This window comes from Semicossyphus pulcher, unplaced genomic scaffold (genome assembly GCF_022749685.1).
Source record: "Semicossyphus pulcher isolate SPU_LCO1_2020_fin unplaced genomic scaffold, fSemPul1.0.p SCAF_6, whole genome shotgun sequence".
NCBI lineage: Eukaryota > Metazoa > Chordata > Actinopteri > Labriformes > Labridae > Semicossyphus > Semicossyphus pulcher.
Genome location: NW_027211737.1, coordinates 10,573,569 through 10,595,957, shown reverse-complemented (window position 1 = coordinate 10,595,957; position 22,389 = coordinate 10,573,569). Strand labels below are relative to the sequence as shown.

General features: G+C 41.3%; 1 protein-coding gene across 14 annotated transcripts in view; it reads left to right on the top strand.

The window, feature by feature from the left end:
• The window catches only part of LOC138609644 (transducin-like enhancer protein 4), a 36,614-nt gene extending 14,807 nt beyond the window's left edge, over positions 1-21,807 (top strand). For 2 of the 14 annotated variants that reach the window (XM_069682270.1, XM_069682266.1), the window contains 15 exons: positions 3,973-4,047; positions 4,686-4,887; positions 7,146-7,162; positions 11,897-12,019; positions 13,276-13,329; positions 13,432-13,584; positions 14,054-14,186; positions 14,318-14,505; positions 15,498-15,574; positions 15,692-15,941; positions 16,080-16,327; positions 17,761-17,908; positions 18,923-19,073; positions 20,798-20,874; positions 21,380-21,807. In XM_069682270.1, the coding sequence (XP_069538371.1) occupies positions 3,973-4,047; positions 4,686-4,887; positions 7,146-7,162; positions 11,897-12,019; positions 13,276-13,329; positions 13,432-13,584; positions 14,054-14,186; positions 14,318-14,505; positions 15,498-15,574; positions 15,692-15,941; positions 16,080-16,327; positions 17,761-17,908; positions 18,923-19,073; positions 20,798-20,874; positions 21,380-21,487 (2,004 nt within the window). In that variant the 3' untranslated portion in view covers positions 21,488-21,807. Of the gene's footprint in view, positions 1-3,972; positions 4,099-4,682; positions 4,902-7,145; positions 7,163-9,014; positions 9,032-11,896; positions 12,020-13,275; positions 13,330-13,431; positions 13,585-14,053; positions 14,187-14,302; positions 14,506-15,497; positions 15,575-15,691; positions 15,942-16,079; positions 16,328-17,760; positions 17,909-18,922; positions 19,074-20,797; positions 20,875-21,379 lie in introns of all 14 variants that reach the window. The other 12 variants (XM_069682268.1, XM_069682264.1, XM_069682269.1 and 9 more) reach the window with 11 other exon arrangements.
• Positions 21,808-22,389: the final 582 nt, after the last annotated feature.

Sequence of the window (22,389 nt, the reverse complement as noted above, 5' to 3'; positions counted from 1 at the left end):
ATAGAAGGAGGAGAAGTGTGTGGTGGATTGTGAGGCAAAGACACACACACACACACACATACACACACATATACACAGATTATCCTGGGCTAATCCCCCCTGCTCGGGATAGACAGATATGCTCTGAACTTATTAAATGTCTCCCACTAACATATGCAGGAGCCAGCGGCTGTGTGTGTGTGTGTGCGTGTGTGTGTGTGAAAATTACTTTGTATCTGAGTTTATATTGTGTGTGTGTTTGTGTACTTGTCCACCTGCCTGCACATAAAATGCACACGTAAAATACACTTTAAATGTATGCACATACAGAAGTGGGTGTGAGACGCGAGTCCTATATGTTTGTTATGGAATCTTAAAGTGTATGTGTGTGTGCCTGCGTGCGTTTAGCTGATAAATCCTACCTCTGTAGGAGTTGAAAGTGTGTGTGTGTGAATGTGTGTGTGTGTGTGTGTTGAGGGGTGGGAACATCAGGAAGGAGTGAGTGTGGACTCCAGCGCTCTCCTCCAGATTAGCCATGGATTAGGAGGGTTTAGGGTGGATTAGGAATAATGGCATTAGACTGCGGTGCTGCTACACAGCCCTGAGGCCCGCAGAGAGGGGAGGCAGGCAGAGGAAACAGCTTTCACTGCTTTGTTTTGATGCACAGCCTCGTTTACTGGTTGTGCTTATGAAATGTAAGAAATCAGATGGTAATTGTGCAGCAAATCACGTCGACTCTGTGTGTTTGTCAGAGCGCTTTGTTTATATTCTTATTTCTGTCATTTTTTTGATATTGTTCCTTCTTGCAGCTTGGGAATTACTTTGACAGAAGCATTGTTGTTATTAATATGATGATGAATCAGTCACCATCCTGGAGTGAGAAAAAATTACTCTGAAATATTCTAAACCTATAAGGACATTTATAAGATTTATACCGATAACACAAAATTGTGTTAATGGGGTTGCAGATTTGTGGCCTCAATTTAGAGTTTCAAAATGTCAATTAACCAAAGTTGGCTCTGAATCATGGATAATAATGTTGTTATGCTCATTCTTTGATGACATAATTCTTAAATAAGACATGATTTTGTCTAAAGTATACTGTAATTTCTGTAGGCAAAATTCTAATATATAGCTAATTACTGTGTCCTTTTCTTTTAAAGCTCCTGTGAGGAGTTTTTCACTGGTTATGAAACAGACTTAAATTAATAATGATGCCTCTATATGAGTTACAAAAGCAAACCAGACCATCAGCGACAAGATTGATTATTTCTATATAGTTTTTTTTAATGCCTGAAACTGCTGGCCGGGGGTAGGTGTCAGACGAAGCGGTGTACTACACGCTGCCTTTGTTTACATTTTCCAGGGCAAAAATTTAAAGTAAGTGATACATATGACTGTTGATGAAAGAAGGATGACATTTTTAAGCCTGTACAGGACAAAAGAGATAAGAGGTACGGCTTTGTCCACAGGGGGCGCCAAAATCAACACAAACTTCCTCGCAGTACAGGCCCATGCTATTGTGAACATAAAATCTTTCAAGCCTAGCTAGCTATTTAGCCAACATTTAAAAAGGCCCGGTGGTCTAGCAGATAAGTAGCCAAACATTAGTTAAAAAGTGTTAGCTAAGGCAGCTAAGCTTTAGCCTTTTACATTTGCTAGCTAAAATATAACTGAAGACAAAAGTTAGAAACAATTTAACTTTAGTTTTCATCCCTTAATATTTGACACAGTCTAACTGTAGAGGTCTAATGGCAAAAAAAAATAGCGTATTAAGCTAGCTAGATAGCTAGCTAGGCTACTTACATTTACCTAAGGCTGTTACCAATGCAACAATGGTAGTGAGGCAGGCAGACAAGACTTTCAGCTAAGGTCAAGGTTCAGAAAGGACATGGTCCACTTTAGGGGTGTCTGATATCATGTAACAACATGCGTCAAGGCTTAAATATGAAAACATAACATTTTATATTGGAGGTAAGAATGTTGTTTACTTTTCTGGAGGGGTTAAAGTCTTAATTGGCTGGTTCAGAACCACCCAATCCCCTGTGTTATTCACCAGGTAAAGTCTAATGGCAATTTAATTAAATGAAAATAATCAGATTCAGCTGAAATGCCAAAGCAAACTGCTGGTTATTGAATTTCTGGTGTCCCTCCTTGTTCTAAATTATCAGAATAATTGATAATAATGACATAAAAGCTGCCGGATGTTTTCATGTGTGCGAGTCACGTTCAGGCGGGTTGGACTCGGTCTGCAGAGGTGTAGCTGAACTCGACGGTCAGGTTCATTTCCACACCGGATAAGCTCTTTCATCTTTGCCCTACTTTGATGTTTTGCGCTCCTGGATGAATCTTTCTGCTCTCGCTCACCGTCTGGATCTGTCTTCCTCACTCTGTACCCTTTGGATGACTTTGCCCTGGTAGCTGTCTGTCTCTCTGGGTACCTGTCTCTTGCTCTACACGGATATGTCAGGTCCCTTTCTGTTGAGTTTTTGCAGCTACACCTGTTTGAGATGTGTGGGCAGAAAACGGAATTAAATAGAATTTATGATTATAATGTTGTTGTGGCATTGGAAAACTGAAGGATGGAACGCGTTTAATTTCCCTCCAAAATTCTTAAAACATAATCTCCAGCACAGAAGGATTACTCTGTAAAGTTGTCTAACATCCTGGGCTTCTATAGAAGATATTGTAGGTGTTAATATCAGGAGGTTTGGCCACTTGGACACTGGCCTGTCGAAGTTACACTTGGCGAAACTAGCACAGCCTAATAAGCTGCTGATTTTCCCCATCCGGTGAGTTTTAATGAACACACTGGTGAGTGTGACACTGCGAGGAAGAGTAAATGTTTTGCAAATAGAGAGCAAACAGAGATGATGTGTCCCAGGTTTTTGTCCATCTTTAAACTGGATCTGGTCACAAATTAAATTTATTTATAACTTAATGGAGGCTTTTGTTTTGTTTTAGGTACAGTAAGATGCTATCGCTCATGCTAGCACTGCAAATTGAATGGTGGTTTAGTTTAACAGACTCTAAAACCAGTGCTTTTCCGATTGATATCATGTATCTCAGGCTGTGTAAAGTACAGTTGTTGATATAAGGCGAGCTACTATGTGACGATAGCTGCAACAACAGTGCGGTCATACCTGGGAATGTAGCTAACTTTAGTCAAAGGGAGCAAAATGTCAGCAATGTAGCAATGACACATTTTAAAGCTGTGATTTTTGAAATTCAAAGTCGGCACCTGTGTCCAAACGCACAGCTGCTTGTTGGCACTTACTGACCTTGCTCCCTCCTGTCTTGATCCTTGCTTGTGCCGTTATCTCTCAGATGTGTGTCGCTTTGGACAAAAGCTACAAGCTAAATTAAATTGTAATATTGTAACACAGTAAAGTTAAGACAAAGAAAATAGTTAAAACACAAAATAAAGCAGTTACATGTTTAAAATTAGAAAGACACAGCACATCAGGAGAGGCAGTGGGTCGAGCGGCTGCTAACGCTATCTCAGGTTGTTTTTAGGTAACGATTCCTTCAGTGTACTGAGCCAGGCCATACAACGATGATAGCAATCATAAAACCAATCAGGTTTAGTAATATAAAGCTGCTAATAATCATAATTATAATAATAGTTTTTGTATTGGTTGGAGACATGTCTGAACATCTGTTGTATAAAGTTTCAGTGTTAGCTGTTGTTTAGCCTCAGTAGAAATCAGCAGAGAGAGCAGACTGGTGGCTTTGTTGTGATTATTCAGAGAGAGAAATCACTCACAGGTGTGAGGTAGGTGTGCAGACAATCTTTGCGGATTACCTCGTGAAAACGGTGTAGGAGGAATACTTTGGTAATGCTGCTGCTGTAGTCCCTTATGTTTCTCCACAGAGGTCACAATCCTCATGATCCCTCTTTTAAATCCAGATGTCGGATTTTAACTGTGCAGTTTTCTCTGTCTCATGCTCTGCTTTAATATCTCACTTTTTGTCTGTCTGTCTGTGTCTCAGCATCAGCAGCAGGTGGTGCAGGCAGTGGAGAGGGCCAAGCAGGTCACTATGGCTGAACTGAACGCCATCATAGGAGTGGGTGGATTGCACACACACACACACACACACACACACACAGCTTTAAGAGTCTTTGCAAATCTCAGTCATTCAAATCTGAATGATTATCCAGGTATCCTAAAAATGTGGGGGGAAAAGGCAATCAATAATGTATTTATTGCTTTCTCCTGTGTGTTAAATGCTTTAGATTAACATCGACATGGCAGATATCAGTCAGATTTACCGTATCACAGATTATGATTATCACTGTGTAGGTCAGGCTGATAAGGAACAGGAAATTGCTGTACAGAAAGGCCATAGATAGTGTACGTTTGAGCTAAGACAGTGTGAAGCAAGCACGGAAGTTGATTTTTTTAACCTGCCTCGTACAAATCTTCTACCAGCAGTAACGTTGTTTTTAACGTTGTACTTTCTTCCGTCCCACTTGTGAAATATTCAGGCATCCAGATACTGTGAGAATTTTTTAAGGATACCTATAAACATAAAAAAAATGTGGTATCACTTCTAATATTCTACAGTACTGTCCTGGCTCTAGCTCGTATGTTGAAACTCCCTCTCTGTACTTCCTTTCTGCCCCTTATTTAGCTTCCACCATGCAGCTTCAAATCAGCATGTGGCATATCTCTTAATAGTTCTTTCTGTGTGTGGTTCAGCAGCAGCAGCTCCAGGCTCAGCACCTCTCCCACGGCCACGCCATCCCCGTCCCCCTCACGCCACACCCAGCGGGCCTCCAGCCCCCCCTGCCCCCCGGGGCCGGTACTGCCAGCCTGCTGGCTCTGTCGTCGGCCCTGAGCCACCAGCTGCCGCTCAAAGACGAGAGGAAACAGCACAACAACAACAACAGCGAACACCCGAGAGGTAAGGCCTGCTGTGTTTGTGTGTGTGTACACTTCATGCTGATGTGTTTATGTCTGTTTATGTTTGCAGGTGTTGGCGTCTTCATGTCTGCAGTACGTCTTAGCGTGCATTACTAGTGTTTTATATGTTAAACAGTCACAATGTAAGTTCGGTTTAGTTTAGCTTTTATTGAATACAAAGTGGATGTAAATTCAACTTTAAAGTCACATCAATTTTTAAGCTATTGCATCACATTCCTCATGCTAAAAACAGCTTTTGAGATTGGCTGTAATCAATACATTTCAAGTCAATTTATCTTCATCCCATCCATTCAAAGATCATTTATACTGCCTGGATAAATGCTGCATCTGGTAAAAATCTTCCCTGAGATACTTCAATCAAGATTAATTGTTACATGCAATAATAATGCGATAACACAGAAATATGTAATACTGTCATTTCCTTTAATTTATGCATTAAAAGAGAGAGAAATGGTCATAGTTAGAACTGCATTAGGAATAGTATTAAGGGTCAGTAACAATAGATAAAATAGAAACAATCCTATACAACTTGTCAGTAATAAAACTTGAGCTTTCTTATCTAATTCATAAGCATATGTTAAATCTGTTTAACGGACATAAATAAGGAAGCTTTTGTTCAGTTAATGGTTCAGATTTAATTACAGATAACTAACATTGTGTCAAAGTTCTGAATGATTCCACCACTTGCTCTGGCTGATGCTTAATTCTTAGTTGTTTGAATGAACAGCAGTCAAAGTAATTATAAACTGATTCGTCATTATGTCATTTTAATTGGTCTAATAAGGAGCGAGACACAACCACCATGATGCCTCTTTTCTCTTCCTAATTCCTCTGCAAGCTCTAGTGTTTAATTACAGTACATAGATACTGTGTGTGTGTGTGTGTGTGTGTGTGTGTGTGTGTGTGTGTGATAGAGACAGCGTGTGCCAGCTCTTAATTACTGTGTTGCAGCACGACTGTGAGTGTTTACAGTGCAGTAGAGCAGTTAACCTTGGCCTGTAGCTGCAGTAAAGCTAACAGCAGCTAACTCAGGTAATACCTAACCCCATTAGGAGCGCGATCAATAACAATCTAATTCCATCTGCAGCTGAGTTCTGACTTCCTGTGAATGGGAGTGAATGTGGGGAATTTATTTGTCTTTTAAAAGAGATTTTTTTAGTGCACATTCTGCTGTCAATCTGGTGTTTTGTTGCAAGATTTAGCGTCTTTTTTTACCCTTTTGGCTTCTTTTACAAATTCAGCACCATTTCTGTTAACATGTTGACCCTCAAAGTATTTAGCAATAAATACTGACAGCTGGTGCTGTACACACAGTATTTACCACATATAATGACCCACTCTGTGTACATAAGGTAATGTGCGTTATTTGTAAGTGTTTGCAATCTACAGAACACTTGACTTATATAAAGACACTGTATGTTGCTTTTTATATTAACTTATATATACACCAACTGTTCCATTAATATTTATTTATTTAATGTCTATTTGTATAGGGACAAGTATGAAGCAAAAAAAATCGATGCCACACACTACAGCATTTATAGCCTTGGCTAATTTGCAATGCCCGTCCCTAGATGGGCCTTACAATATTACTTAATGTACATAAAAAATAAGTCTATGTATATATATATATATTTTTTTTTTTCCCTTGTTTTATAGCTGTTTGTTTTTTTTTATTATTCCTGTAAACTGTTGTTGACATTGTGTAAGTACTTTGATAGCAACTTTAAACTGGAGTGAAATTTCTCATTTGCACAAATACTTGGCCAATGTTTGCTATTACTAAAGCATCTCTAATGCTTGTTGTTTATCCAGCAGCTGCTGCATATTTCATGTGTCTCTTCGTATACAAACTGGGTGTTCAAACCCTGAATTACTCATCTGATCGGTGATAGGCCATAGTTTGCTGTATGTATCTTTGCTTCTACTCATAACATTTAGCTTATAATGCCAGAGGCTGGATGATAAAATAAACAGGAAAAATGCTCAGTTAATTTAATCTAAGTGTCAGCAGGAATTAACGTTACCCCAGATAATATCATCATCAAGCAGGAGAATCGATAACAATCACAATCAATCATTCCTGCACTTTATCTGTCTGTGTGTGTGTGTGTGTGTGTGTGTGTGTGTGTGTTTGTTTCCATCATCTGCCTGTCATTATTGTGCGTGTTGCTCAGACATTTATTGTCCTAATCAGTCTTTTTTTCCTTCGGTCTCTCGCCCCCTCCGCTTCTTCAGACAGAGACTCAGTCAAGGTAAGTTCAGTCCTTTCGTTCTTTCTTGTACAATCTGAGGTGTTTGTTGTGTCGTCTCATATCCTCTAAATATCTGTTTTTATCAGGTAACACAACCTGATAAAAACAGATAAAAGGAAAGAAAAAAATCTTAATTTTGCAGAAAGAAATTTCACCTCCCACCATCAGCATCCCACACCAGACTGCTTTATTCATTTTCATTCACAGCACACATGTCAGAGGCTCAAGGCTGATATGTGATATCATGTGCAAGGAAAACAAAGTGAGACTGATACATGATACCTGATTTACTGGTTCCAAACTAGCAACTATGAATGAAGAAGTCTCATGATAACTTGGTAGGTGATAACGTTTAGCATTTAAAAACTTGAAGTACATTTATAGTACAAATTATATGAAAATGTACGCTGAGAGATGTAGAACTTTGAGATGATTGATCAGAAGATCAGTATCCTCAGATCCTCTTGTCATTTATGAAATTGAAACAAAGAAGAAGAAAGACGAAGTGGGTGAAAAAGAAACCTCAAATGAGCAGAGGAGAAAAAAAAAAGTGGCGCGCTCGTCTGACTGGTGAAGGAAGGAGGGAGCAGAAAGAGGCAGCGCAGCAGAGCAGCATTACATCCTGCACTTGTAGTAATTAGTCCCTTAAGCGGAGCTTTTTTTCCCAAGGCAAACATTTGGTTTGTTGAATACTCAATGAGCAGATTAGCATTTCTTTATTCCAGCAGCACACGCACACACACACACACACACACACACACACACACACACACACACACACACACATACACACACACAGACATGCATGACTTTAGCCGGTTGTGTGTGCTCTCTGGTGCTCTGGAGTAGGTGGAGACAGGAGGAATGTTTAATATGTTATCTCCTGCCTCCCATGTAGTATATCCTCCTCCACACACACACACACACACACACACACACACACACACACACACACAGCTGTAGGCACCATGATGGGAGCGATTAGCGGTGTGTGCGTGTGTGTGTGTGTGTGTGTGTGTGTGAGGTCGTCAGAAATCAGTGATAAAGATAGAGAGAGCAGAATGATGAATGCCTTTCATTAGCGCCCTGTGAGAACACACACGCGCTGCCAACAGTCACTTCATGAAACCAATAAGCCCCTTGTCAGTGGTCTACAGTTGCCTTGGCAACAGTCCACAGGTTACAGTGTGTGCGCGTATGTGTGTGAATTGCTTGAACATCTGTGCCTTAACGTCCTTGGCGTTAGCACCTCGCACACGGATGAAGGTATGTGGGTGTAGACGTGCGTGTGTGTCCGAATACTTATTGTTGCCAATACAGGCTGTCAATTATGGAGTCGTGGTGCGTTCAAGGACTGCTCCTCCTCTGGCCTGTCAGTGCACTTATCAAACAGGGCTGATTGTTGGTTCAGTTGTCAGTGCCATTGATTTTAGATGTTTTTGCTCCCTTTACAGGCAACTGTGATATAAACGAGTTAAACAGTTTAAAATGTTGCAGTTAGAAGATACAGTCTTGATTTTTGTGATCTATTATTAGAAAAAATAGTCCCTAATGAGGCCTCTTTCAGCTTTACACTGACCTTTAAAATAAATCACCTGTTGCAAGTAAACATACTGTAGCTTGTTATCAGTGGCCATCGGGCTTCTTCAGGAAGCGAGGTTTACAGCTGCAGTCTGCCTTTTAGTTAATGTTTTTGTTTGTGTTTGAATGGAGGCATCATTTTTGTGGACGAGCGAGCGCAAGAAGCTGTGAAACAAAGGGGGAAAAATACTTACAGTATATCCAAAAAAGGAGACACATCTTTTTCTCACTTACAGCCACAAGAAGAAAAACTGGGGATGTCTTGGTTCAGGGAAGGAAAAAGGAACAGCTAAAGTAGAGGAGAAGAGGAAGAGAAAATAATTAATGATTTAATATGATAAAAATTTAAAGTTTTGAGAAAACATTTAAAGACCCCCTCCAGTGAAAATCAAATGTTTAACCTTGCAGTGTACCAAGGACAGGCTGAACAACACGTTTTCAGGTTGGCAGGTTTGAGACGTCACAAACCTAAGGAGCCAATCCTGTTAATGGACGGGGTGACGCTATGCATATCATTATGTGTAACCCATGGCAACCACTTCGGCGATGCGCGAGCCAGCTGTAACCGTCATTATAATTTTTTGTAAACTCACTACTGACTACTAACGTTAACGTTACTACTAATGACTACATTTCAAGCTCGCTAAGCTTCAACAAGTTGCCACTAAACGATGGCAGAGACGGGGTTTGTTATCGTGATGGACGGGGCGTCTGTAGATTTACATAGTGGGCGGGGCCTATGCAGATTCAGGAATCTTTAATGAGGGAGAAGGAGGAGATGCCTTGGGAGGATTTTTATGGTAATTAAACGTATTTAGCAGGAAAAACATGTCAGACACAATTTATTATTTAAAGCAGAGCATTTTATATGTCCTAAAACATGACTGGAGCTGGTTTTTAACACAAGATGCTGTCAGAAGCTGTTGTGGAGCTTTTCAATCATATTATCTTGTCCTGTCGACACATAACGTAATTTTAGAGCACTTTTGGCTCCTCACATCCATGTTGGCAGAAAAGCTGAGAGCTTCAGAGTTTATCTTTTCTATCCTGGAGAAACATGGAGCTTTTGGTCAGGTTAAAATTCTGTTTTTTATACAGAATAAACGTGTTTTCTTGCGGCATTGCGATACATTATCATGAGTGTTTTGAGTATGTGAAGTTTCGGAGCATCAGTTGTGGAAAGAGTAGAAAAGTTTGCTTGTGACCAAAGAGTTGCCGGTTGGATAGAAAGTGAAAGAGCAATGCCTGAAATGTGGTTGAAACCAGATCAGACTGAGGTGCCTTTGAGCAAGGCCTTTAACCCTGAAACACATCAGATCAGGCAGCTCACAGGAGCGAACTCTGTGAGTGTCAGCAGGGAGTTCCAGAGAAGGATCAAAATGCTACTAGTGCTACTACTTATACTGAATAGATAAAGCCATAAAAAACCCTGTGCTCGGATATAACTCAAAAGTAGAAGCACATAATATCATCAGGCAGGTTTAAAATCAACCATCACATTAGTATTTTCCTGCGTTGATGCTGCTCTAATTTGTTTTTAATGCAGCACAAACATCCACCTTGAGGATTCCTGACCTTGACTTCATGCTGCTTAACAACATTAATACAAACACGAGGAGCTCGGGTCACTCTGGGCCTCTCATTACCGCAGACACACCAAAGAGTCGTATTGTTTTCTAAACAGTGGAGGCTACAGGTATCATTATCGGGACTCGCAGAATCAATTTGAAATGGGAGGCAAATATGATTAAGACGTGCCGCTAAATGAATACTTTCACCCGGTGACACCACGCGGTCCTTCGCGCTCACGATGCGTGTACTGCCGGCGGAGCTTTCATTTGTCTCTGCAGTGAAATTAATTTGCCTTGATGTTTTTTGAAAGAGCTAATTTGCAGGCTAATTAACCTAATCAGTCTGAGAGAAAGAGAGAAAGAGAGAGAGAGGGAGAGAGAAGGATAAGACTGCTACATCTCACTCAAGAAGAGACACACACCTGTACACACACTGACATCTCAACATTGTTTGCACATACGCAGTACTAAAATGTAAACAAGTACAAGTGCTGCCTGACCACGCACACACACACACACACACACACACACACACACACTAACCCCCCCTCACAGAATCTCTGTCATCAACACTTGCAGCACGGCAAAGGGCAGTGGAAAGGTTACAAGCGTGAGTTAGAGGAAAGGTCGAGTTAAAGGTCCTGCTTTATTTTTTCTTCCCTCTGTCCGTCGTCTGCCGGGTAAGGAGCGCCTCCCAATGAGAGAGAGAGGGGAGGAGATCAGCGGGGACAAGCGGAACAACAGGGGAAATGTTTAGTTGACCTTATTTTGATCTTTGCTCCTCAAAGAGGATTAATGCTGCAGTATTGGTATTTAAAGGATGCCACATTTGATTAGGCAAAGAGAGACATCAATGCAGGAACTCCTCGTCGCCCAATTTCAAAGTAAAGCTGCTGAGTTCAAGTGCAGTCATACTGTCAAGGGTGCAGCGCTGCTTTGGTATTATACAATACAGGGAAAGTAAAATGGTTCTGACAGGCAGAGGAGTTTTTAAAGTGATGTTTAAATCCAGCTGCAGAGGAGTGGATCGCAGTCATTCCTCTGTCTGGCTGCTTATTGCCAGGTTTGTTCTAAGTTAGCTGAATGTGGAAGTCTTGGGACATTTAAAAGGATGTGTAGTATTTGGGTTGTAGCTTAGCGATAATTGTGCTGAAAGTAAGACATCAGTAATCTCCCTCAACATACCAGCGTCAATATAAAGGAAAAGAAAGGCAGAGCTGTTCTTCGCAGGGTCATCCTCGTTCTTCTTTACTTTACTACTGACTATGGACAGATCCACTCAGCAGGCCTGTAGCACATGTCTGAGACAACTTAAAACCTAATGTTTAATTGCTGCTATTGTGTTTTTTCTGTAAAGTTTCTCATTGGATATTTAAAAAGCAACATTAAATGTAAATGCCCAATGACAGCTGTTTAAAGAACTGATTTACAGCTGCGTTTACGACATACGGATAAAGATGTAACTTGTGCAGTTAAAGAGAGGCCAGAGACATTATTCAAGCCTGTTTTCAGCTCCTGTCACAGAAAATAAAGAAGAATATTTTTTTCATCTTTTTAAGTATATTGTTCTCATTCCTTCCAGAGCTCATCTGTGTCTCCCTCGGCCAGTTTCCGTACCGGAGAGAAGCACCGGAGTTCAAGTGATTATTCCTCCGACAGCAAGAAGCAGAAGACGGATGATAAGGAGTGTGCCTCTACGCGCTATGTGAGGGAACATACATTTGACCTTTTCTGACTTTTTTATTTAAACTTATTGTTTCTTGAGGGAAAACGGTGGAAAGGCAGAATTTCTTTCATTGTTTTGTGATCATTTGGCTTTTGTATTGTCATGACTACAGTAGCTACACTTTCTGTCAAATGTTCAAAGTTCAAAAAATTGTCAAAATTGTCAAGTTTCAAACATAAAATCCACAAAGCAAAGTTTTTGCACATAGACCACCTTAAAGTGGTAATTTCGAGGATTTCAGTTTGGTTCTCTTTGGCGGCACCTATGGTGATGAACGTTAATAGCAGGAGCACACTTCCCAGATATCCAGACAGTGTTGCATGTGTGATGTCCACGGTTGGCTCCAGTTGTAACTCTTGATTTTCCTTGCTGACGGTCGCTTTCCTTTTCAGACTGTTTGCCTTCATCTGAGCGTCGACTTTGTTTCTTTTTCTTTGGATTTTCACTTATTTTTGAAGTTGTGTCTGTAGTCATCCATCTTTTCTTTGTTTGTTCAGCCATAGTAGATTACTGTTTACTCACAACACTTGCAGAGACCGGAAAAGCAGCCGCTTAGCTCCGCCTACCCTCTCTGACAGACCAACCACTGCTGGGTGATGGAAAACACGTCACTAACTGGGCGCCGCTTGTGATTTTTTCTGCGAAAGTCGCACCAGACACCCAGTCTGTAATTCTGCAAATGCAAAGGCTTTCATCAGTGGGCCATAGGCTCAATTCACCATTGTGTTACCTCATTCGGCGATAGATAGTGACACATAGTTGATAGTTGACATGGCAAAGGTTATAGCTCAGATTTGAACTCAGTATGTTGCAGTTTATGGCTTGAAACTTGGCCAAATGAGCCATCTGGATTTCCCTTAATGGAACCACTTTGACCACTTTATCTGATAATTAAAACATGCAGAATACAAAAGGGAAAATGTCAGAGGAATGATTAAAATCATCTTTATGATCTTAATTAAATAATAGATTTTATGATGTCCCTTTTTATGACTATATCTAATTTCTATTTTATTATCTATCAGATAAATGGGATATTAAATTTGATTGATCTGATAATCTGAGAACTGTAGTTGATGCTTTTTTTCTGAGTCCTTTGAGAAACCCCTAAAGTCTGTCCATTTCATTTTAAACAAACAAAATGTACAAACTGGTCACATAAACCAGTTTGTACCACAGAAGTTTCTCTTTCCACGGATTGAAACTAAAGTGTGTTTTCTGTGTTTCCATGCCAGGAAAGTGATGGAGAGAAGAGCGATGACAACCTGGTGGTGGATGTCTCCAATGAGGTACAGTTTAGCAGCATGCTGTCTTTTATGATACCTGATCAGAAAAACAGAAATCCATCTTACTCTCTCATCTTTGTCTCTTCTTTTTCTCACCCACCACAGGATCCAGCATCTCCCAGAGGAAGTCCCGCCCACTCGCCTCGGGAGAACGGATTGGACAAGCGCCGTCTGTTGAAGAAGGATGCTCCGCTGAGTCCCTCCTCTGTCGCCTCCTCCAGCAGCACACCTTCATCCAAATCCAAAGAGATTAATTTGGTGAGTCATTTGGGTCATTTCGCCTTTTGATGTTGATGTTCTTTATTTCTCGTGGTGGATTTCTATTTCAAGGCATTCATGAAAATGTAATCGTGGTACTTAAGGTAAAGAAGATTAACGCTTCGGTGTTCAATGAAGGCAAACTGTTGTTTATCAGAAGATGTGAATAAGATGCTCGTAAGACGTGAATGAAGGGAAAAATCAAGGTAAAAAAGCCTGGGTTATAACTAGTGCAGAAAGCCTGTTATATATTTTAATAGAATATCAATTTTATTAATCATTAACTCAGTCAAAACCATTGTAGTTCCTGTACTAATACTTGTAGATATTTCTAATTATCCTTTATTTATTAGAAATGGTTGCATGTTTCTTTAACCGCTAAAACCCTTCTGCAAAGTGACACCTGCCCGATATGACGTCAATGTTAGGACTACTTTTTTTTTGATTACGTGGCATTTTTGTTTTTCAGAATGAGAAGTCACCAACACCCGTCTCCAAGTCCAGCACTCCCACATCCCGCTCTGATGCCCCGACACCCAGCAGCACCTCCACCCCGGGTCTGAGGACTGCACCTGGGAAACCGCCGGGAGTGGAAGCCCTTGGTTAGTTTAGCAAAAAAGACTAAAGTAGATGATTTTGAACAATGTCACTATAATATAGTAGATACATAAAATAGACACTCTAACATCAGGTGTATGTAGCAACTTGTTTAAGAGAGTGTTTTGTCTTTCAGCTCCTGGCCTCCGAACACCTCTGGCAGTGCCCTGCTCGTACCCGAGTCCGTTCGCGATGGTTCCCCACCCGGGTATGAACGGAGAGCTGAGTGGAGCAGGAGCGGCCTACACCGGCCTGCACAACATTTCTCCACAGATGAGCGCGGTGGCTGCTGCTGCTGTGGCTGCTTATGGACGCACACAAGTGGTACGCAAACACACACAAACACATTTCATATGCAAACTTACATTGAAAATTGTTAGGATACAGAACTAACTTCAAGATTTGCCAGCCAAAGAAAAAAAAACGTAACAACTTAAAGGAGCAATTCGTCCCTGGAAAAAGCCACTGTCAGTCAGAGTTGGTGTTCTTAGTAATCGATAGAAGCAATAATATTTGAAATTGGCGCCATAGCTGTGGAGAAAGTTGTACAAACAGCTCGTGGTTTCGCTCATATTACATTCCTACAACACCCAGCATGCATTGCGCCCCTCCCTCTGAAAGGAACGGCCCAGCGAGAGACGCTGGAATGAAATACTACTGTTTCACCCTCATCATCCTAAAGTGGCAATGCTTAAATGCTCAGTCAGCATTGATTTGGTGATTGTCAAGTCAAAAACTTCAAGATTAAATAATAATAATACATTTTATTTGATGGCGCCTTTCAAGTCACCCAAGGTCACCTTACAGAGAATAAAAAGATCGAACAGCCAAATCAGCATATGGCTTTAAAGTCCAGAGTTCATACACAACATAATCGACATGAAGGAACAAAATAGCAAATATCGCAAAAACAGCGTGAACAGTGGAGGAGGCGCGGCAGCAGCTTGCCAGCGGTCTCTCCCGCGGTCTACTACTGCCACTGCTACCACCTTTATACTGTCATTTAAGTTTGCTGAAAAACAACATTATAACTAAGATGTCTTCAAAAAGTCCAGCCAAATTCAGTCTTGCATTAGCCTAGACTTTATTTGACCTGTGTGGGTGCCTTGTAGTTTATGTTGCAGAAAGCAGCACTCAGGATGTACAGAATGCAAGCTGCAAATGCCTGTATACGTCTTGTTTTAAAAGATTCCTTCTAATTAAAAAATACTGCCTGCAACCAGACTTTTAGGAAAGAGACAGACATAGTAATCATGATGCCAGCTACAAACAGATCTGGTTAGTCATGGTTTAATTGCCTATCTCATGTCCTCTAGGTTGGATTTGATCCTCACCACCACATACGTGTCCCTGGACTTCCTCCCAACCTGTCAGGCATTCCTGGTGGAAAACCGTATGTTTCCTCTCCTCGTTCTTGAGGAGCACAGTTACAGCAACGATGTTTCATAAATCAACATTTATATTCCTCACCTTCTTTTTTTCCTCCACATGACCCTTGTCTTCCCTCTAGAGCGTACTCCTTTCATGTGAGCGCTGATGGACAAATGCAGCCGGTGCCTTTTCCTCCGGACTCGCTGATCGGCCCTGGCATTCCTCGCCACGCACGGCAGATCAATACTCTGAGCCACGGGGAGGTGGTGTGTGCTGTCACCATCAGTAACCCCACGCGCCATGTCTACACCGGCGGCAAGGGCTGCGTCAAGGTGTGGGACATCAGTCACCCGGGCAACAAGACCCCCGTATCCCAGCTGGACTGCCTTGTGAGTGCAATGACCCTTATATACACACACAACACAGCAGTCTTACTTCATTCATAGCTAAAATCTTCTTCATTGATTTACTTGTAGCTACTCTACTTTTGTAATGGTATTAATGAAAGTGTCTATCTGTCACATCAGAACAGAGATAACTACATCCGATCATGTCGGCTACTTCCTGACGGGCGGACTCTCATTGTCGGGGGCGAGGCGAGTACTTTGTCAATCTGGGATTTGGCCACGCCCACTCCAAGAATCAAAGCTGAACTCACCTCTTCGGCGCCTGCGTGTTACGCTCTGGCCATCAGCCCCGACTCCAAGGTCTGCTTTTCCTGCTGCTCCGACGGAAACATTGCCGTCTGGGATCTTCACAACCAGACTCTGGTCAGGTACGCAGCTGTGGTGGGGGAATATTCAAGGGTTTTTGATTAGTGCTAAAAGATTTATTGATTTAACATTATTTGAAAGGTTTATTTACTTTAAACCAGTTGCAAAAATTGCAGTCTTTCTCCCCCATGTTAAGTGAATGCCTGACCATCCCAGAATGTTGCTTTAAATTATGCCCCTTAAGTTACTTTTTTATCACTTCCTATGACTGGTAATTTCTCCTGACGCTGGAGGAAGGTGTGTTAATTACTTAAACACTCTTAGGGCCCGATCAGACAGAAAGCGCTTTGCAGGCTGTAAAACGCGAGGCGCACCGCACTGCCTTTTTTGTGGAAGTAAACACCCGATCAGACAGAGCGTGTTTTAGCAGCTGGGGGCGGCTTTTTTTTACCTACTGTTGTTAAGGCAAACACCGAATTATTAGCTGTCATTAACCAAACCGTTACATTGTAAACTGACAGAAGGCTCGCCTCTCCTTTCATCCGATTGGACAATGAGAAAAAACGCCCATGACGTCGGGTGCTTTTCTGCTTTTAGTTGAAGTTTTTTCAACTCGAGGCGCTCGGAGCGTTTCCTCAAAAACGCGAGACGCACCGAGCTGAAAAAAGCGTGGCGCTCTGCAATGCAAAAAAGCCGCCCCAGGCTGCTAAAACGCGTCCTGTCTGATCGGGCCCTTAATCAGTCAGTGGTTTCTACTCTAGATGTATTTCTATGTATTGTTGTGCCACCAAATTTCCTCTTAAGTACACCTTGTTAATCTACAGACTGAACTGTAGAGACACATTTGTTCCTTTTGCTCTTTAAGAGCCTCTCTTATCTACAAATAAAGTTACAAATATTAAAAGGTAGGATATTATGCTAATTTCAAGCTTCATATTTCACTCTGTGGCACCTGTGGAGTAGCTTAGCATAATTTACAATTTAAATTTTTTTTTTCTCTCACTGGTGCTCTGTGCAGGCCTGAAACGACTCAGTCAGCTCTGTCTCTTTAAGAATCCCCGCCCTTACAAGCCCGCTTTCTTCTGATTGGTCAACTTGACAAGTGGTGGAGTAAAAACAATTTCAGTAGCAGACTGAGCAGCTGAGTGGGCGTGTCCTTGAACTGTAACCGGGGCAGGAAGTTCTGCTGTGTCTCAGGCAGATGCCCAAATATAGAGTTCCTCCATTTTGTGACATCACAAAGTGAAACATCTGGAGACGTCTGTCTGAAACCAAGCGTTCACAGCAGCCTGCAGACTTTTCTAGCAGGGGATTACCCTAACATACTTTTATCTACAGATGTGAAACTTCCCCCACGTTTAGTCTGGACATCCAACATTGTAACATTATTTATATGTCTTAAAACGTGTAACAGCATAATACCCTCTCTTTAAGCAGTTTTGTCTGATTGCAAACTGTATGCTGTGGGTTTGCCTGACTCTGTGCATTCCTGCAGGCAGTTCCAGGGCCACACAGACGGAGCCAGCTGTATAGACATCTCTAATGATGGGACCAAGCTGTGGACCGGAGGCCTGGATAACACCGTACGGTCGTGGGACCTGAGAGAGGGACGGCAGCTGCAGCAGCACGACTTCACCTCCCAGGTACACAAGACTCCCAAACACACCCTTTCTATCAGGGCTACAAGAGCTGATGCCACTGTATGTATGCTAAATGTCTGTATGGATCATAGTGTGTACAGCTGTAGTGTGGAATTTGCAGCTGGAGGAAGTTGCAAACAGGGTTTTTATTTTTATTATGTGGTTAAAGAAAAAGCCACAGAGTCAGAGCCATTTGCAGTTAGTGTGATTACACTTTCCGGCTTTGCTTTTTTGCAGTAATTTACAAGCTCAGTTCAGATCATTTAACCCACAATAAAGGCCGAACAGAGCGCCGGTTTCCTGCCCGCTGCTCAAATACCTTTAACACTAATAGTACCGGCAGTTAGAATCGAGTTTTTGCAGGTGAGGGGGAGAGCAGCAATAGTAGACCATTACTGCAATTTTTCCTGAAAAGACCCATTTTGCAATCTCAGCGTGCACAGGAGGAGGTGAGTGTGCATTAAAGAGAGGGATCAGAGAGGGCAGGGCAGACAGGGAGAGACATGACCAACAGAGTACTTATGCTATCCAATAATTCCTGTTCACACCTCCACACCCTCACAAAAACACACGTTTGGCCAATTTTATACTCGTGGAAAAGGAATCCAATGGAAAATCAAAACTATTGCTGGCTGTATTTTCTGTTTTCTCTTAATTATCTAGAAAAATATTGCTGAGATTTGTTTAAAACACGAGAAGTGACTCATTTCATGACGTATAATTGCTTTTTCTAACAGCCCTGCTGGTAGCAGTTTTGTAAACCTAATACATTTCAGAATCTGTTTTTTTGCCAGATTAGTTTATCAGGGACTGAAATATTTATAATGGTGCAAAAAAGCATACTGAACTTTCAGCAGCATCCATATAAATGTTAATAACTGCGTACCCTGACAGAAAAACACAATCTCCCTGCACTGATAAAGAAAGTAGACTAATATGCTGTCAGAGATGATTATGTGTTGTATTTCTATATATTAATAGACCTATAAATGCATTAACTGTTGGGTCTGGTTGCAGATCTTCTCACTGGGATACTGTCCGACGGGCGAGTGGCTGGCAGTGGGGATGGAGAACAATAATGTGGAGGTCCTGCATGTCACCAAACCGGACAAGTACCAGCTCCATCTGCATGAAAGCTGCGTGCTCTCACTCAGATTTGCTCACTGCGGTAAGAAGCAACAAATCTGTTAAAAAGCAATAACGTCTTAGGTATTGATGAGATCTGATGATGACCTACTTTAGCGTTATCTATCTCAGATGATATGCATGAGAGAAAGTTACCATTTGTAGCAGGTTTTCAGTGCTACATGGTAAGAAAAGGACACAATGATGTGGCTAAATAGTGCATGTTTGTGCAGGAGAAAAAACGAAATGTGAGTACAAATTGTACATTGTAAATGAAGGTGATATTTAGAGGAAGGCAGATAGCAGTGGAAGAAGTATTGAAATCTTTTTCTCACGAAATATGTACAGTAGAAGTAGCACCACAGTATTTTGAAGCCGCCATTTAGCCTTTAGTTTGTGTAGATAACTAATATATCTTTATCCATCCATCCCCCTTATCCTGTTCAGGGGTTGCGGGGGGCTGTAGCCTTTCCCAGCTGTCATTGGGCAAGAGGCGAGGTACACCCTGATCGCCACTCTATCACAGGGCTGATACATAGAGACAGACAACCTTTCACACTCGCACAGTCACACCTACGGGCAATTTTAGAGACACCAATTAACCTCACAAGCATGTCTTTGGACTGTGGGAGGAAGCTGCAGCACCTGAGAGTACATGCATGCACAGGGAGAACATGCAAACTCCACACAGAAAGGCCCAGTTTGTCTGAACCGGGGTTCGAACTTGTAACCTTCTAGCTGTGAGGCAAATATAGGATTACACTAATGTTAAAACAAATATCTCTACATTGTAGCAATTCTTGAGCCCACATTGTCTTTATTTTTGCATCATATGCTGATGTAATACTGATCCAACTAAGTCTGGATTGATTCACCTTGCACTGGTTCAAATGAGAAGCTGGTGTTTAGTTGGACAACAACACTGTTCAAAGATTTGATCAGATTTTTAAGTCTTTGCAGTTCTTTTCTGTGGTAACAAATGTACACGTTCTTGGGACTTTCTTCTTCCTTTCAGTTTTAACACAAGATTTTAATTCTCGAAACAGGCTGAAAAATGTCTCCTCACTTTCACTTAAATATCTGAGTGTGTGACTAAAGTTATTTTCTGCATAACCCGGTGTTCTAAGCAGTGAGTCATTATTACTCACCTTGATTCAACTTAGCAAATAAATGGACTGTGCATAGATATAAAAAAATCCACTTGTCAAAGAGCTTCTATGTCTATATCTTATAAATGTTTAATGCCCATATTTGTTAAAAGGGAACTACATTGTCAAGAGACAAATATAGACGAGCTTTGTTTGAGCCTGTTGTTGTGCCAGTTGATTAACTGTCAGCTAAATTTGCAGCAGACCTCAACCCTCGGACCAGATAATGATTAACATTCTGCTTGGACGCCAAGCTGGCTCATAATTATAATAAAAGTATGGTCTTTTATATGCATATGAATATACATTTTTGGATACAATTTACAATCGTCTCTGAACTTGTCCAATTGTTCTTTTTTGACAACTACCTTTCAAAAAGGACGACAGATGTAACTGTGGTGTTTATAGATGTAACCTGCACGTTGTTTTAGCACGCCAGTGTCTATTAGCACCACTCGTGTCAGCAAAAGCTTTCATTACACTAAAAATACATCGTTTTGAACGGGAATACATGGCTTAGTTATTGTTTTGTCTTTTTGTCTGTTTCGAGGCATGTTTTTAAATTCTGGGAAACATTTTCTCCTTTATGTGGACTAATTATGTTTGCCCTCCTCTGCAGGGAAGTGGTTTGTGAGCACAGGAAAAGACAATCTGCTAAACGCATGGAGAACCCCGTATGGAGCCAGCATATTCCAGGTAAAACCATGAACATGGATGACAGGCAGCTGAAAGGACAAACACAGTAGAGTCTTAATAGTTTTGTTGAAATATCTCTGAGCGAGACATCAAAAACCTTTCTGCTCTCTGACTCTGACCATCTGTGGGAGGAAGGTCACTAAAAAAAAGTTAAATTATAGACAGGAGGAAGGAGAAAGGTTTACAAACACGAGTAGAGGAGAGTGAAAACAGCACGATCGCAAGTCTTAAAAAGTAAAAATGTAGCCACAGGCTCGGCTCTCTCTGGGACATTACTGCGTACCAAGGACACGAACATTTTAACAAGAAGTCATCATGAGGGTCCCAAAAAGACAAAGTCGCAGAGGGAGCTAAGTGTGTGACTGCACTTTACTTTTTAAACATCTTTCAGACTGGACGGAGAAATTAATCATATCAAGTCTTCTTTTCCAAACCTGTCCGTCCCTTTTCTGTTGCTCTAAAATGCTCTTTGTACACTCTCTCACAACTTTCGTTGTCCTTACAGTCAAAGGAGTCGTCGTCAGTGCTCAGCTGTGACATCTCCATAGATGACAAGTACATCGTGACGGGCTCAGGAGATAAGAAAGCCACTGTCTACGAGGTCAACTACTAGGAGAGCTGCGCCCATTTAAACTGCGAAGTCTTCATCACCCATGTACAGTTTTTAAAGTGTATAAAGTGGATTTGGAACCAAACGAACTTTCTTGGACAGCGACCTTTTGACCTTTTATGTGGCCGTGGATCAAAACGAAGAAGCAGAACCGAGCACAGAGATTTTTTATTTAATGACTGTATTGTTTGTTGTTGTCGTGAGGATGAGTGAATGTTCATGTGCACTGAATCGGGAGAGGACGCTCTTGTTATAGCGCTGAAAAGATAACATTCCTTTACACATCAAGGCGTCTGTTATATTTGTTTTTTACACATTATAAACATACTTAACTAGAAATGACAAGGCTTAGAGCGTTACTATTAGTGTTACTGCAATTATCATTGGAAAACTGCCCCTTCCAGATGCGTTCATTGCTGTAGATGAGTGCTACAGAACTGCAAGAACACAGGATACAGGTTTTGCCATCATGCAGGTATATCTGAGGCTTTATCAATCTTCCTGTGGAAATTTGGGTTAAATTGATTGCTTTTTTTGAGCCGAGCAGCTCTCATTAATGTGAGGTCTAAAGGCACTATTGTCATTTTATATATTCATAGCTTGTCTCATTCTTGCCTTCAGGCACTGTGTGTTAATACCTCATACCAGATCTGCCTTTTTTTAAATGTCTCTGTAAAGCAGTGAAATATTACTTTTTGTACTAGGTAACAACCATATCCAGAAAAGATTGCTTAGCATCTCTGTGCTGTTTAGTTTGAGGTCACATTTACAAGACAGTGGACTGGTAACAAACAGAAACCGTGTTATGAAGATAATGGAATTATTATCTAGACATTGTGGGGAGCAGCTTATTTGCTATTTTCCAGAGTTAGATGAGAAGAATGACTTTCAGGTTTGAACGCTAA